The sequence below is a fragment of the Armigeres subalbatus genome, chromosome 2 (genome assembly GCF_024139115.2).
Source record: "Armigeres subalbatus isolate Guangzhou_Male chromosome 2, GZ_Asu_2, whole genome shotgun sequence".
NCBI lineage: Eukaryota > Metazoa > Arthropoda > Insecta > Diptera > Culicidae > Armigeres > Armigeres subalbatus.
This window is the reverse complement of record NC_085140.1, coordinates 392,647,048-392,664,631: the sequence shown is the minus strand read 5'-3', so window position 1 is coordinate 392,664,631 and position 17,584 is coordinate 392,647,048. Positions and strand designations below refer to the sequence as shown.

Below are 17,584 nucleotides of genomic sequence, written 5' to 3'. Positions count from 1 at the left end.
GGAGAGCCACCAAAATATCAATCAAAGCAATCGTGGTACTTCGCCAGCAGTCAAAGACATGTGGTCCACCAACACAGTTTATTAGCAGACTCCCGCTTGCCTAGCAGCATGATAATCTCCACAATACCCATCAGCATTCGAGAAGGATTCTCATCAGAATCCTAGAAGGGATTCTCATCAGAATCCGAGAAGAATTCTCATTGGAATCTTTAAAAAATTGAATAGAATAGAATAGAATAATCGAAATATTCCAAGCAAAATCCAGAATAATTCAACTGGATTCCTTTCGGTATCGTAGAGTGATACCCTTGGGAATCTGTGGGGGATACCATTCAGAGTCTCTCTACGCTTTGCCTCGGAATCCCACAATGATTTGCTTCGAAATCCTTGAACGAATTTCTTCGGAATCATTGGACGATTCGCTTCGGAATACATCGACGGCTTGCCTTCGGAATTCCTTGAAGATTTAGTCCGGACTCCCTCGATGACTTACTTCAGAATACCTCGACGAATTCCTTCGGTATCATTCAACGATTTGCTTTGGCGTCCCTCGAATATTTGCTTCAACATTCCAGGAGGATTCTCTTCGAAATTACTGGAGGATACTTCACGGAATCCCTGGAGGAATAATTCGGAGTTCCTCGACAATGTGCTTCGGGATCCCTCGACAGATGGCTTCGAAATTCTTCGAAGATTTCCTTCTACATCCTTGGAACATTCCCTCCCGTTACTGGAATATTCCCGTCGGAATTCCTGGAAGATAGAGGATATCTAGAAGATTCTCTTTGGAATCCCTGGAACATCTCCTCGGAATCTCTGGAACACTCCCGTCGGAATTCCAGGAACATTCCCGTTGGATTCCTTGAAGGATTCTCGTCGACAACTCGGGAGGATTTGAAATTCATGATACGTACCCTTCAGACTGCCTGGTGACTTCGGTATGCTTGGAGTATTCCCGTCAAAATTTCTGGAGATTCAATCTCTGTAGGCATGTTGCGTTATTTTTTTTTTCATTTGAGATAGATAGAATATTTATGAAATAATCAAAAATATCCACTGCCTATCGATGGGAACCTGACGGCGATGCGTAACATATTGTCCTTTGAGTGTGCGAGACAAAGCCGAGCGCTACTGCACTGAGACGCAATATCCATACTACGGTGGTTCAAAAAATCGATTTTGCTCCACAGTGCTCATCTCATTCTTTACCATGTTCTGAGTGTCCTCTGAAAATTTGAGCTCATTTGGATTAAAACTGATTTAGCACAAGCCGTTTCAAGTTTGCATGCAAATTAATATGGGGAAATTTATTTTTTCATTATACTGTTAAGGACGCTTCCCCATTAAGCGCAGGTTAAAAGAAAACCTACACAGCTAAAAGGAATACTCAACAGCTTTCACCCAACGAAAATCGCAAGTTGATAAATCGCCCCAATAATTAGTTATCGAATTTAATCTATTCCGTAGTTTTCTGGAGCTAATTGCATAAGTCATCAACAGGCAACATTGCTGCTCGTGGCGCGAAAGATAGCACACACAAATTCATATATTCATATATTCATATATTCATATTCATATTTCAGTGATGCCCTCAAAGAAGTTTAACGATCATGACTAAAGATTTGCAACCTGTCTTAAAATCGATTACTAATTATTGGGGTGTTTAATCAACATGCGATTTTTGTTGGGTGAAAGCTGTTGAGTATTCCCTTTAGCTATGTAGGTTTTCTTTTAACCTGAGCTTAATGGGGGAACGTCATTAACAGTATAGTGAAAAAATAAATTTCCCCATACTAATTTGCATGCAATCTTGAAACGGCTTGTGCTAAATCAGTTTTAATCCAAATGAGCTCAAATTTTCAGAGGACACTCAGAACATGGTAAAGAATCAGATGAGCACTGTGGAGCAAAATCGATTTTTTGAACCACCCTAATCCATACGCTATCAATTTGAGTCGTTGTAGCAATCTTTAGCAATCTTCGGCCTGTAAACAAACACACTTCGATACTGTGGAATGCAACAGAGAGCACGGTGCTTGAGAAAAGAGATTATGGTGGATGAGTGAGATTGATCCGCAATTGCTCAAAATAGAGAAAATAGATGAAGGGGGTATAGCCCCTGCTAGGCATCGGGGCTAGTTACGCTAATAGAAAGGGTATCATTTGATCTCATTATTCGTATTGCTGGGTAAAGTATGAAACACACACATTGTAAGCACGTTGGTAATACACCACTACACCATAAGTGGAAAAGATTAGGAGAAGGGGGGGGGGTGGCAATATGCGCTGGTTAGGCAAATACTGCTTAAATGCATTAAATTCTAAAATTGTAGATAATCTCAAACATATTGATAATATTAACATTTCTTAAATGTGCTACTGCTTTGAAATAGGGTGGGTGTACCAATTGTCGCCATACATAAGAACAACTATTTTTAAAAAAATAAGTAAAAGGCATGTGGGTGGACTTTATATATCAAGCGAAAGATTTTACTTTCTGCTCCTTAGTACAGCTGTGAAAACCACAATAAAATTTGTTATTATCCTCAAAATTGATTAATCCATAATAGGAACGCATGCACCAGTTGTGGCACTATTCTTAATTTTGGTTCCTTATTTGGCAAATCCCATTGTTTTCTTATGGGACTGGCCAAATAGGGACCACTAGTGCCACAACTGGTGCAAAGGACGTCAAAAATTAAGCAAAATCAATTTTTACAATTATGCTTTGCTTGTTCGGGAGAAAATCAAAGGTGCTATCGTATCATATGAATATGCTTTATCGATTTGAACTTGGTTTGCGGTGATTTGATTGGCCATTTCGCATATAAAGCACTAGTGCGACAACTGGTGCTATAGCCACAACTGGTACACCTAGCCTAATTAATATTGAGCGTCTTAGGGGAAAATGTTACAAGGTTAAAATACTTCAATCTTCCATTTACTTCCGCTATATTCTACTGTTTTGTTGGCGGAAACGCCTTTTTAGGGAACAACGCACCACGCGTCGGTAAATCAAAATTCTGGTATGTAAAGTGTGTGGAGACGCGTAGTACATTGTAGGTTAGTCCCACTAGAGTGTTTTGCCGCGCCAAAATGTAAGATTTTTCTTAAAAATGGGGAAAATTCCGGTAAGTCTATTTTTGTTACGAACATCCCAAACACGGTAAATATGAGGGAATACCCAAAAGGCGTTTTGCATCGGGTGGGTGGGGGTTGGGTTCGTTTTGGGGTTTCTTCCCATTACATGATCCGTGAAAAAATAAGTTTTCATATGCCACTGGGCGTGCATGTTTTAACTTTTAACTCGAATTAGTGTTATTTCCCATCCCATAGATCGTATCGCTTACCAAAGTGAATCCAGATAAATTATCCTTTGAAACTAAAACGATATCCTATCCCAAGACAATCGTGGAGATGCAGAGGTATATATGACCGTAAGGACATGGCCGGCGCCGTTATTGACTTTAAATATTTGAGCTCCTGAAACGTGTACATTGAGAATGGGTAGCTAATCCCAAGCCCCATTCATTGTGTTCTCTGTACAATTTCGCGAGTTCAGTCAATAACGGAGTAGCAACTACGAATTGTGCGGTCATAATGCTCAGGCTCATGTTCATTACATGAACCGTGAAAGAAGGTCCCGCGATCCATAAAACTAGGCAAACATATTAATAAAATCATGGAAATGTATCGAAAATTCATAGATGGTTGTCTCAATCCATGGAGAAAAACATTTTAACGAGTGTTGTATATTGAAACGCATTGTTCTAATATTCCATCAATTTGTGATTCTGCAAAGTCGTTCCTTTTTTTTGGTAACTACAAGTTAAAAGTTCCAAACAGTCGAAAGGCAAAAGATTTAAGGGACAAATTGTCGAGAAGGACAAAAGGTCGAAAAGGACATAACGTCGAACAGAACAAAAGTCGAAAGAGACGAAATGTCGAAAAGAACAAAAGGTCAAAATATACAAGAAACTGAAACGGATAGAATCAATCTCGCACAATACAAGTTTTATTCATTTTTCAAATCAACAATCTTTATTATTCCTATCAGATTTACCTAGATATTCATAAAATTGTATCATAGTAATAGAGGGAGTACGAAGCACAGTAACGCTAGTAACATTTTGGTCAAATAAGAGTTGATTACAGAAAAAAAGCTTAATTTTAGAGCTTTGCGGTAATATATTGATATAGTTTGTACGTTATTTATTAAAATAGTGAAAATTCACAGAAAATTAGTAATTTTCTAAACTTCCATAGGGGTGACTGGGGAGACCTGATCCCCTTTTCTGATTCCAAGAACTTGCTTTGGTAAAATTAGAAAGGTGCCCTCAGATTTTTAAAATATTTCTCCTTTAAAATACGCGGAATTTTCGAATTGCTGTGTGTTTACATGAACGATTTTTGTTATTGAATTCGACAGCACATGCAATTTTAAAATTTGGAGAGACTTGATCCGTTTTCTATGATATCTACGCAATAAGTATTTTTCCTGCCCTTCGTCAAATCTGTCAAATGTACAAAAAATTAGAAGCCTTAGAACAGACTAACGCTCTAACAGCTGTCAAAACGTTCGGTTATTCGCTCAGGTTGGATCGCGATCCGCACTAGATCCGACCCAAAACGAATGAGGTTCGCTCTGCCGATTTATCGAGATCGAACCTAGGTTCACCAATACATTCGAACAAAAACTGTCAAACAGGTGTTTATGTTTACGCTAAAGGAAAATGAAAACATGAAGTGTCTGAAGTGTGCGGATGGGTATTTGACTTTTAATCGTTTTTGTTTCATTTGTTGAATTTATAAATTTTGTTGCTATCTTCCGCGTAAAAATGGATTATTTTAATTCAGTGTTGTCTTCAAGTTTCTCTGATGGTGAAATGGATTCAGATACCGACATATTTTTTGCTGATTACTTCAGACGGCAGCTCCGTTATTAACAAAATGTGGGTTAAAAATTTTGTTGAATGCTTTAGGTATAATTGCTCTCTCAATGGGAAAATAGCGTACCGGAGTATCGGAGTATGATTCATACCAAAATGTTCATACCATTATTTTATTCGTTATTGCAGCTCTGTGAATAATTTGTTTAAGGTTACGGATTTGAAGAATATAAATATAATGTATTAACCCTGATATCAACCCTTTATAGGGCAGTGATAACTATATTGCCATCAACAAATGATACGTTTTTCTGATGATTTACAATAGTTTTATTAATTATTCACCTTGCAGAGGGTATATTTGCTACCTAGTAACACTCCTGTTGATACTTGGCCAAAAAATAAATTCAAATATAAATTTAGGAACAGTTTTATACAAATTGAGCATATTTTTAGAGTGGAAGCAGGGTTTTTAGTTGTAATTCATTAAAAAACCGACAAAGACATATTTTACCCGGTTGATATTTATTATGTTGAATCTCCTGTTATGTAGTGGAAAATTATGTAGAGAAAAATTATTTGCCTTTCTTGTATATTTGGTTTTTGCCTTGTATATTTGATTTTGGTGAAATCGCGGTTTATCCCAAAGGGTCCTCTCTTGGGAGGAAAATACAAAAATGCAAGTCAACTCTTGTGCGATTTGATTCTTTGTTTTAAAATAAAAGGCCCCAAATCTCAATAATTTTTCTATTGCATTTTTTACAAAGTGTTTCCATATTTTCTTGTTCTATTACATTTGAATGGCATTTTTCAAATAATTCAAATGTAACACAATCACTGTTACCCAGAACGCCACATAGAACCAGTATAACAGTTTATCGGGAAACACGGATTGGCATAATTACCGGAAATGTTCCAGAGCGCCAAAATTCCTTCACGGCAATCCACATTGCCGTCGCCATTCATCACAAGCTTCTAATCACATAAATTTATTGATGGATTAATTGTCATTTTTAATATAAACAATTAACAGAAGAATAATCTGACTTCCCCATTTAATTTATATAATGAGAAACAAAATAACACTAATAACAAAATTCAAAAGATAAAATCTGATAAAATATTTATATTTCTGCCAGCTGATAAAAGTGCGAACTGAAAACAAAACAGATGATAGGGCTTGAGTTCTCACTAACACCATCATACTGACTCGATCCCGATTCGTTTTTCGTTCGGTTATTCAGAGTCGAGGTCGGACCTGACCCAGGTTTAAAACCGAAAACGACATAAGACTTTGATTGAATGATGACATTTTCAACAGTACAGATCATTAAGCATATTTATTGCTTTGTGCTGTGAAAAAAACGAAAGCATTTGGTCATTGTTAGGGGCTGTCCATAAACCACGTAGACTCTTTAGGGGGTGGGAGGTGTTTCGAAAAAGTCTACGATAGTCTACGAAGGGGGACGGGGGGGTTTACCGAAAGTCTACGTAGACTTTTTATTTTTTTAACGATTTATACAGCAGCTTTTGGCGAAGTTCACTCGTTTGATTTTTTTTAGGATTTTCCAGTTTTTTTCTCCATAAAAATGTAATGAATTTCACTGAAGTACAAATCATGGATTTCACCAGGAAATTCTTCTGTGTTGAGCAGGAAAATTCACCAAAGTATTCTATAAAAACGACTTGGCGTATCCGAGGATGGAGAGATGCGGGCTCGAACCGTGCATTGTGGCGTCAAATTGTTGATTCAGTATTATCTGTTTAGATGTTAACTAAATAAATGAAATGAATAAATTCTATAAAAACTTTCGAAAAAATTTCAAAATCTTCACTTGAATTTTATTGCAGATTCTATAAGATTTTTTTATTGTCGGCAGGCACTTCTTTGGAAACTAGGCAAAATTAAATTATGCAAATTCTTTGGAATTATCGATGGAAAATCTCCGGAATTTCTAAATAAATTGTTGAAAACTTCCACGAGAAATTATTTGAATTCCTCACCAAAAACTGTAAAAAAACCCTTGTAATTTTCATGAAAATTTATTCGATTTTTTTACGAGAAATTTGCAAAAATTTAAACCGTAAATTCTCCATAATTTCCACCGAATATTATTCAAAAAATTCTTTGCAAGAAACAAATTGCGAGACGAACAAAAAAATAGTAGGAAACCATTCTAAATTTCCACAGGAAATATATCGGAATGTCCGATTAATCTTAAAATTACCTCGGGAAATAATTCTACATTATAACGGAGAAATACTCGTTTTTTTAACGGGAAAACTTTTGAAATTTAGAAGAATATTCTTGGGATTTCAACAGATGATTATTCAGCGGGATATTGCATGAAATTTTCAAGAAAAGCATCGGAATTTCCACGGAGAGTTATTTGGAGTATTACGTGGAAGCTTTCAAGGTTATCAATTGGGAAATTTTTACGAAATTTCCACGCAAAACTTATTGGAATGTAGACTTGACATTCTCGGAATTTTAACTCGAAATTTCTCGAAATTCTGAAAATTCTTCGGTTTTCACAAATTTGAACTGGCGTTCAGAATTATAGGACAGATGCGTGACAGAATTTAAGCAGTGGCGCACCGATGCAAAAGTGTCGGCGATGGTGGCGCACACCTCTAGGAGGGATTGAATGCAACAGAAATTAAATTACTTGGCTTTGAAATTTGATTTCTGGAGCTATGGACAGAAGATTAAATTTGATTTCCTTTCGTGGTTGATTTCCATATTTTTCCAATCACATATGATGTTTTGTAAAATTTGGAAAAGTCTACGTAGACTTCATGGAGAGGGGGGAGGGGTTTCGGAAAAGTCTACGAAAGTCTACTAGGGGGGAGGGAGGGTTTGAAAAGGTGAAATTTCGGTCTACGTGGTTTGTGGACAGCCCCATTATGAAAAGTTGTTCAATTTTTGCGTGGCCAGTAAAAAATCTTTAGGAAGGTCAAAATATACAAACCGCCCTGCAGAATAAATAAGGTTGTCAAACCAAAAAATAACTCACCACATAAAGGTCATTTGTCTAGAGGATCCATACTAAAAAATATAATAAAACAGGGGGTGATTAAGTCTCCCAACCTTTCCCTACTGCCGTAATCCGAAAAAGTGACGCGTCGAATTACAACATACATGTTCTTCATTTTTCTAACACTTTTTTTTTAGAAACTAAGTTTTTATCACTTACACCCCTTGCGTTTGACCCCCTCAATTACTTATTTTTTTGAAAAATTTCTCATTCTTCAACTTTGATTGATGAGGTGAGTATATCACTGCTGCGTGAAGTGAAATGCATTTCACAAAATCATTTGGAATACACCCAACTTGGCATGAACTTCACAGTATAAACATATTACATGATGTAACAAAAAAGATCCGTTCGATTCGACTCATTTTTTAAATAACTTCTTAAAATTACAGGTTGTCGTTACTATCGAGCTTGTATTCAATATTGCGTACAATAAAAAGATGGATATAAAATTAAAGGCTATTGAACACCAGAATATGAGTTCAAACATTTCCCTAGCGTGTAGTTTTCAGTATTTTTAGCTGTGTTGTTCTTGATAGTCCTTTTGCCCCATTCGAGCTTTTGTTCCTATCGACCTTTTATCTTTTTTGACCTTTTGTCCTTTCGACCTTTTCCCAAGCAACCAAAAGTTCAGATTTTACTTAAATTTGTCCTTAACCGAACCAATTGGTTCACTTTTGGTTCATATTGAGTTCCAAGCCCCTTAACGGAACTTCAAAGTTCACTTTTGCGCTCCGACCATACAAAAAAAATACTTTAAATGCGAGCTGATTAAATGGCTGTTCGGCCACATTGAGAGTTTACGTAAAGTCAATGTCAACTTCTCTCCACGAACAGCCTAGATAGCCGTGTGGTGTCGGCAGCTGGTAATCTGGCTAAGAATAACATTACGGATTGCCTGTTTCAGTGGTAAAAGTCCACCATACAGGTGACCACTAATTTTCGGTGTGATGCGGCTTTATGCTTACCGTGCCTACGAATGAATGGTTAGGGGGGTCTAATAAGAACCTAACCGCAAACGGAGCCTGTGAAGCACCAGGGCCCCCTTCACAGTATTTTAGCCCTCGCTGCGCTAACCGGAGCTATGGCGTAGTTGACTTTTTACTTCTCCGAGATAATCGGCTACTCTTATTCAACCTCATCGTGAGGTTAAATAAGAGTAGGGTTATGAATATGTGTTTTAATTAGTTTTCAACAAATTGTCACCTATATGGATTCGCATTATGCGTTTTTTCACAGTGTACTCTGTGTCTCGTCCTTGACGTTTGGCTTCGGCTACTCTTGTTCAATCTCAACGTGAGGTTAAATAAGAGTGGGGTTATGAATAAGTGTTTTACTTAGTTTTCAACAAATTGTCACCTATATGGATTCGCATTATGCGTTTTTCACAGTGTACTCTGTGTCTCGTCTTTGACGTTCGGCTTTGGCTACTCTTGTTCATCCTCAACGTGAGTGTGGGGTTATGAATATTACTTAGTTTTTCAACAAACTTCGGATTCGCATTATGCATTTTTTTTACAATGTACTTTGTGTTTGTCACCTATATGGATTCGCATTATGCGCTTTTCACAGTGTACTATGTGTTTCGTCTTTGAAGTTCGGCCTCAGCTACTCTTGTTTAATCTCAACTTGAGGTTGAATAAGGGTGGGATTATGAATATGTTTTTTACTTAGTTTTTCAACAAATTTTCACCTATATGGATTCGCATTATGCGTTTTTTTTTACAATGTACTTTGTGTATGTTATGGATTCGCATTATGCGTTCCTCACAGTGTACTCTGTGTCTAGTCCTTGACGTTCGGCTTCGGCTACTCTTGTTCAATCTCAACGTGAGGTTAAATAAGAGTGGGGTAATGGTTATGTGTTTTACTTAGTTTTCAACAAATTTTCACCTATATGGATTCGCATTATGCGTTTTTTACAATGTACTTTGTGTATGTTACCTATATGGATTCGCATTATGCGTTTTTCACAGTGTACTCTGTGTTTCGTTCTTGACGTTCGGGTTCGGCTACTCTTGTTCAATCTCAACGTGAGGTTCAATAAGAATGGGGTTATGAATATGTGTTTTACTTAGTTTTCAACAAATTCCACCTATATGGATTCGCATTATGCAATTTTACAATGTACTTTGTGATTGTCACCTATATGGATTCGCATTATGCGTTTTTCACAGTGCACTCTGTGTTTCGTCTTTGACGTTCGTCCATTGTTACATCCTCTGTGTTTTTGTGACCTCTCTTCCCTAGCTGAATGCGTGTGAGTCTACATAATTGGCTTTCCTATAAATGGTTCCATTCTCCTTTCCAACTTCACTTCCTCTTCCTTTCCCCTTTTCACTTCCTTTTCCGTCAGGTAAATGATGAGAAAGGCCAGTGAAGGCGATGGCACAAATCTCCCAAATTGAGGGGAACGTGCCTCCTGAGCCGACGTTCTGATACCTGATACCTGATACCATTCGAGCTTTTGTTCCTATCGACCTTTTATCTTTTTTGACCTTTTGTCCTTTCGACCTTTTCCCAAGCAACCAAAAGTTCAGATTTTACTTAAATTTGTCCTTAACCGAACCAATTGGTTCACTTTTGGTTCATATTGAGTTCCAAGCCCCTTAACGGAACTTCAAAGTTCACTTTTGCGCTCCGACCATACAAAAAAATACTTAAAATGCGAGCTGATTAAGGGAAATTAGTGGAGAGTTTCTGAGTCGTTTGATATTCAAAACTCTAGAGTTCATCGAAAACTAAAGGCGCTATTAATCCTCAAAATCTTACAAAATTTCGTAACGGTCTCCATTTTTAGATTCGGGTGACAAACCCAGTACCCTTGGGTAAGACGTTGTTCAACGTCAAAATTCTTGGTTATACAACAAAGCCACAAATTGGCCATTTTGGAAACCACGAGTTTTTTCTAGTGATTTTTCAAGAGCACGAACTGAGAAAACCACAACGCCCATGGGGATGAAACATCCGTAGATCGTTTGCTTACTTATGCTAAGCAATCGACTTTAATTTCAGCATTGTATGAAAATTATTATGCTTGATTCGAACTTTTGATAATAGGAGTAGAAAACCGTGTGGTGAATTTGAAATTCGCCACATGGCTTGATTGTATAATCACCTTAAAAGCAAAGTTGTTTTCAGCGTCTCGTACCCTTTTTGGTACAATCTTAAACCAGACACCTGAGAATTCAACTCAATTCATGTGGGGATCGGGAAGCCATCACAGTTCCAATCCTATCCGCGAACACCAAAATCCTTTATACTAGCTCTGATTCCTCCGACTCTCAATGAAGCAATACTTCCAGGGCACAAGGCAATTCGAAAACACATACACCCAGTGCTTTTTTTACACGATTGGATTTTAGTTGATTACGACCTTTAGCGTTAATGAAACTATGAGTTAACTCCATGAAAAAAATCACAAAAAAATCAAAGAAAATTCAGGTGGTAAAAATTGGTTGTACTACTTCGCCTTCAACGTGTTAATGACTAGTCCTATCTGCTTTGCTACCCTCTTCAGTCTGATGTAGGCTTCTTCCATCTTTTCAAAGTTGTAATAATGAAAATAGTGCATGGAGAACTGGAGTGCGATGACCTGCAGCGAGCACCAGTTTGTCCGTAGGTTGACTGCTGTCGAGTGTCAGAGGTGGCATGCCGCGAATGGTCTTCCAGCTTCCAATTGGCTACACTGTCATTCGTAGTTCGAGGTGCACATTGTACTCATGGATCAATCATTGCCGCCTGAAATATTCCTGGGTTGAGTGCAAGGAGACCGACTAGTGCAAAGGGATTTAGTTTTAGTGAGTCGAGTGTACACAACCCATACTCACATAACATTGGATACGCTTTACTAATGTGCAGAATGCTGTTTTCCGTTACCATTTTCTAAAACAATGGAATGTCTTATGCCCTCCGTTCATTTTTTCCATAATGTCAGCGAAAATTGTGCACAGAACTTTACTCTTAATCACACCGACCACAAGAAAGTTGGCCTCCATCAAAATCCATTATATAAGAATTCGAAATTTGTAGCACATTTAGTCACCTTGTATCCGTCGGATCGCTATTTGATTTACATAGTGAATTATGATGAAAAAAGGATTTTTGGTGGACTAAAATTTATATTAGATGTCAGATTGAAGACAGCACTTCAATGGACTACAAATAGAAACGTTATTTTTATCACCACAAATTTTTGTAAGGACGTGGCCGACGCTATTGTTGATTTCGAATATTATTTATTATTAAATTTGTATTATGAAATTGGCTAATTAGTTACTATATCGTTTGATTACCATTCTTGAGTTTGTTTCAATTTTGTTTGAACTATAATCTCCGAGTTATGAATAATATCGCAAAATTGTCAATTATGATACACGTACATCACATAAATACACTCTACATACTTTGTAGTACATATTCTAAGTATTTAGCTTCAATCATGCAAATTTTGTATGAAATTTTTTTCCCGTTTTTGGCAACATCCCCATTTTGGCAACATTAAAATCCGGTCGTGTTGCCAAAATCGGGAAGGGACTGTATTGTTTTTATTTCACCCTCTCTTACAAACGTTTTTTTTGTCGTTTCAAAAAGATTTTTCTTTTCCCACACTCTACATCTTTTCCTTATGGCTCTCACACTCCCTTTATAATAATTTTTTTTAAAATAAATTGTGATCTACCTCAACCTGCGCCTCTCAAAAAAGCGTAATTCGCTGGATGCTTAACGACCAAATATTTATGAAATGTACAATTAAAGCCGAAAATGTTTGCCACTCATTGCCACGCATTTAATTTTACTATATTTCCGACTTAACTTCTCCTAATTTATTGACGTTAAGTTTTCATGAAGAAATTGGCCTCGGGTTATGTTAGTTTAGTCATGGAACAACCCGAACACAACCCACTAAGAATGATGAAACAGTTATGGATGGAACTGAAAGGAAAATACTTACCGGGATATGTCCCATTCTGCGCATGGTGTCCTGTCGTTACACCGGCTGTATGCAAATGCCCGGTGCTTGTGGCTATGTGATTACCACCAACACCAGCACCGCCTCCACTGCTACTTTCCCGCAGGCTACTGTTGTGAGTGTTTCCTCTGGTGAGCGTATTGCTGGCACTTCCTGCGAGATGTTGGTGGGATCGGCTCAGCGAATTTGCAGAAGCCATCGATGCCGTGAAACGACACCGCTGGCAACCGTTCCGGAATGGGGGTGGGCGGGGAGCGGGTGCCGGCGGAGGCGATGCGGAGAGGGCTGGTGAGTCCAGATCGTTGGATGTGTTGATCCCAAGCATCTCTTCGTTGACCTGCGATTCTTGGTTCTGTGTTTGGCGAACCGGTGGACTGATTGAGGTGGCTTTAGTAGCGGTCTGGGGCGGTTTCGGTTGGGGATGGGGTTGAAATTGGAATGGAGGCTGGATGGGAGCCTGTAGGTATGGGTATGTTGGCAGATAGTGGTGGTTTGTGCGACGGGAACGTCTGGGCAGAGTCGATGGGGCCGAGTTTAGGGTTTGCGATGTCGAGTAGAAATATCCTAAGGCACTCGACGACAAACAGGTGCAGGTGAGATTAATGTTGTTATTGCAATAATAGCAATTGTTTTTACGAGTTTGACGACTTTGGCTATACTGTCATGGAAGGGTCATGGATTGGTATAGGTAGGGTTGTTGTTGGGCTTGTTGTGGGTAGTAGTTTTGGGGTAGTGTTGGATAGCTTCTGTACATGCACTGATGGTTCAGATTGTTTAAGTTTGGCTGACCGAACATTTTTGTCTCACAGGACTTAAATGCTTTGCTCTGGCGGAGACTTTTGGGTGGCCTTGTTTACTGATACGAAATTTCTATGTCACGGCTGGGAGCAATAACTTTGACGGCACTCAAGAGGACGTTGTTAATTAGATTGAAAGGAATTTCTGGTAGGACGATGTTCTCTTGAGCGGTGGGATTTCATTGACTGTTCGCTTTTCGTTTTGCTTCACGAAAGCTGTATCACAGTTTTATTCACTCGTAGCGAACGAAGCGATTCTGCCTTCCTTTCACACCTACTCAATTATACACTCACACTGTCCCTCGCATTTTCCCCCAAAATAGCATTCCAAATTGTTCAGAATTCGTATTAACGGTTGATTTATAGTACGTCACCCGTTTAATTTGCATTCGTTCGCACTCGCCCGGTGGGACAAAGATTGTCCTCTTCTCAACTGGGGGGCGTTCTGAGTATCCGCCTGGACGACTGTCGGCGCTGACGACGTCGACAATCAACGAGATCACACCGCGTCGCGTTGGCATCAGCTCGTAAAGTCACGTATTTATGAATTTCCCCGTCCGTACACCGCATCCTCATACGTCCGGAGGGCCGTTATGGTGTTAGCAAGTGAAAATTTTGCTCTTGGGCCTTGATGTTCGAAAATGCACGTCCCAGCTCAGTCACAGTTTGAGGCTAACATACTGTAAACCGTAAGTCGTGCCGAAGTTAAGCGATGGAATTTGCCTGCAATGGAAGACAGAAGTAGACGAAGAAGTTTTGGTTACTCGATGGCGTAGTGTCGCGTGATGCCGGGAAATAAAATTATTTATTGGTGGATAAATTTTCGTTAATTCGACAGTTACAATGCGAAAACATGAGATTTTAATAATTTAATAAATAGAGAAGCGATTATACCGGTGCGGTTCAGGCAGTCCAGGTTTGTGGTGGCAACGGCAGGTACATATTTATATGGGATATATCAAAGTTTACAAATAGAAATGAAAAACATTGATCGGATTGGTAATAAACCGCTTAGTGCATTGCTTGTAGCCGATGAAATTGGTTGGTTGTAATTCTGTTCATTCATAGGGAAAGCCAGATAAAGATAATGAGCTATTATAAGTAATCGTAAAAGTTAGTTGATGCATATCTGGGAGGATTATCGGTATAAAACAAAGGTAGCTTCTGCAAAGTTTTGTTTTTCCTAGTAATTCAAAACTCCGCAGCAAAACTTTGTTTTACACCTCATAGTTTTGACGATATTTGCAAAACTATGTTTGTACTAAAAATCTATTTCCATAAAATCTCTGTGTGTGTGAAAGAAAAAGACTTATTCACAGATGTAATAAACTATGTAAACCCTTTTTTTAGTCGATACTGACTATAACAGCGAAACTTGATTATTTCGTATGGAAAATGGCCAGTGTACCTATTAGCAGCAGTAAACATGAGTTTAATAGGAAACTAAGTTAAATTATAAGCTTAGGACCCTCGTCCGGATCACAACACACAACACTACATCCTGTAATCGTCGGAGGAAGGATCGTCAGTTGACCACTTTCATATGGACGAAAATTGCAAACGAATATCGCGCATGAACGATTTTATTGCTGTTTTTTTTCTCAGAGATGTACCCAATACTATTTCAGAGATGACGAATCATGAATGCCGCCAATATGATGTTCTAGGTTCTCTAAACCATTCAATGCCATATGCATGATTTACGATTTGGATATGTCCATGATTGAGGATAAGAAGATGATGAAGAAGAAGAAGAAAAAATAATAATAAGAAGAAGGTTTCCATACAGGACATGCACATGATTTACGATTTAGATATTTAGATATGCTTAGCGATAGTAAACAATCAATCGCTTAAAGTGAGCGACTCTTCATTTATATTTCGGCTTATAACGCAAGGAAAGTAAAAAAACGGGATTAAAATTGAAAATGAAGTAATATTCACGGCTGTTGAACCACATTGATAGTAATTGGAAAGCTAATGGTGGGTCCGCGACGTTAGGCATAAGGACGTTAGGCATAAGTACGATAGGCATAATGGACGTTAGGCATAATGGACGCTTGGTATAATTCTGCCTACTTTACGTCATAGGCTGTTCCTTGGGTCATTTTATGCCTATGTTTGGTGAAGTGACAAATAATATTTTAGTGAATTACACCCTCAAACCATACCCACAAATATCCATCACAAGCTCTAGCTCCAAAACCATTCCCCCGACAATTAAACGCCCAGAAATAGGCGATAGACACATAGCGGCACCCCTATAACCTCCCTGAAGAAGGCCCAAACCAAGGGTCGAAACGTCGGATGTTGTAGAATCACTCCGCTTTATAAATTCTATGACCAGAAAAGCCAAAACAGAGGGATTTTTATGCCTAACGTCTTTGATGCCTAACGTACATTATGCCTAACGTCCGTTATGTCTAACGTACTTATGCCTAACGTACTCATGCCTAACGGGGTATACCCGCTAATAACAATCAGTAATCCTTATTTTATCTCTATTTGAAGTTAAAAAATAATATTCAACCAGACATATTTTGTTAATTTACGTTTATTTTGCATTACATTCGCGCGCGTGTGTGTGTCGCTTGTCGTGACCAGTATACCGTAATCAGGATCTCATTGGTATTAATCCTAATGTGCCGGTTGGCACTCGTGTTGGGTTTGTGCGCTTTGCGCGGCGCTCGGTCGCTTCCCAGTCAACATAAAATCGTACATGGAGCGATATAAGGTGCTAAACTGGTTACGATATACATATATGTTGTATAGAGAAGTACCTCTATCGCCTCCACTTCAGCATCTTACACGACACCATATAACCAACACATGAACGATGACTGGGTTTGATAGGGCCTGCTTATAGACACGTGCAGCTTTTTGTAGAGGCTTAACAGAGCCCACTGTCAAACCCCACCACATCCTAGGCAGGCCCCCTAACTCACAGTGGCCATGGGGAGGGGTCGTCAAGCCCTTAGAGATAGTCTCTGCTGTCCCTGATTTACGATTTAGATATGTTCAAACCGATTTTTCTAAAAACTTTTTTTCCGTGTTTTTTTTTAAACCGAATATCGTAAGCTCTCCTGACTCGTAAGCTGAATTTTAAGTCAATAGTGCTTGGTACAAAGCCTCCTGTAGCAATGTGTCTGGCTACTGGCGCTCAAAGACAATGTGCATGGTTTACAATTTATATCACTCCAAATCGAATGTTCTTATTTATCCAAAAAATTCTGGAGTTCAGACCATCTGGTCTTCCTAGGCAAATGGGCTCGATACATAGCCAATAGCAATCCATGATGTTCATATAACTACCTTGAAGTCATGCGCATTATTTGCGATTCAAATATGTACAAATAGGATATTATGGATGTGGAGACGAGCCATTTTTTTTGTTCGGAATGAACCACTGCGTCCACTTTTGTAGTATACCCGTGGCATTTGTTTAGTGCATGTCCTTAAAAATCACTCAAATAAAGAATAAAAAAAAAAAAAAATTTAGTGCATGTCTTTCTACTCCATTTCTATTGAGAAGAAATGGAGTAGTCGTTTTTTATTCATATATTTCTCAAGATTAATGTCAGGCCTCTTCAGATTAAGGTACAACTATTTATACCCTTCGAGAAATGGCTTATACCAACTCTCAAAGGCGCGCCCCTCAATCAGTTTCGGCTCAACAATGAGTGGGATAATACTGATTTTGGCCATGCATCGGTACTGAAGTTCAAACATATTTTTGCTTCTTCTTATGAGATCCGAATTCATTTTTGTACAGAGATCTGATTTCATTGCGTTTGAGCATTTCTGAATCTCACCTTTACACAGAGCTCTAATGAGTCAGAGGGTTCAGCAGATCCACCAAATTCGTATCCGCTTCTTTCCTAATTAATC

At 38.5% G+C, this 17,584-nt stretch overlaps 1 protein-coding gene across 1 annotated transcript in view; it reads right to left on the bottom strand.

The window, feature by feature from the left end:
- Positions 1-17,584, bottom strand: part of LOC134213205 (monocarboxylate transporter 2-like) — a 265,394-nt gene that overhangs the window by 179,969 nt on the left and 67,841 nt on the right. Inside the window, exon 2 of the mRNA XM_062691921.1 lies at positions 12,882-14,419. Coding sequence (XP_062547905.1) covers positions 12,882-13,224 — 343 coding nt within the window. The 5' untranslated portion in view covers positions 13,225-14,419. The remainder of the gene's footprint in view (positions 1-12,881; positions 14,420-17,584) is intronic.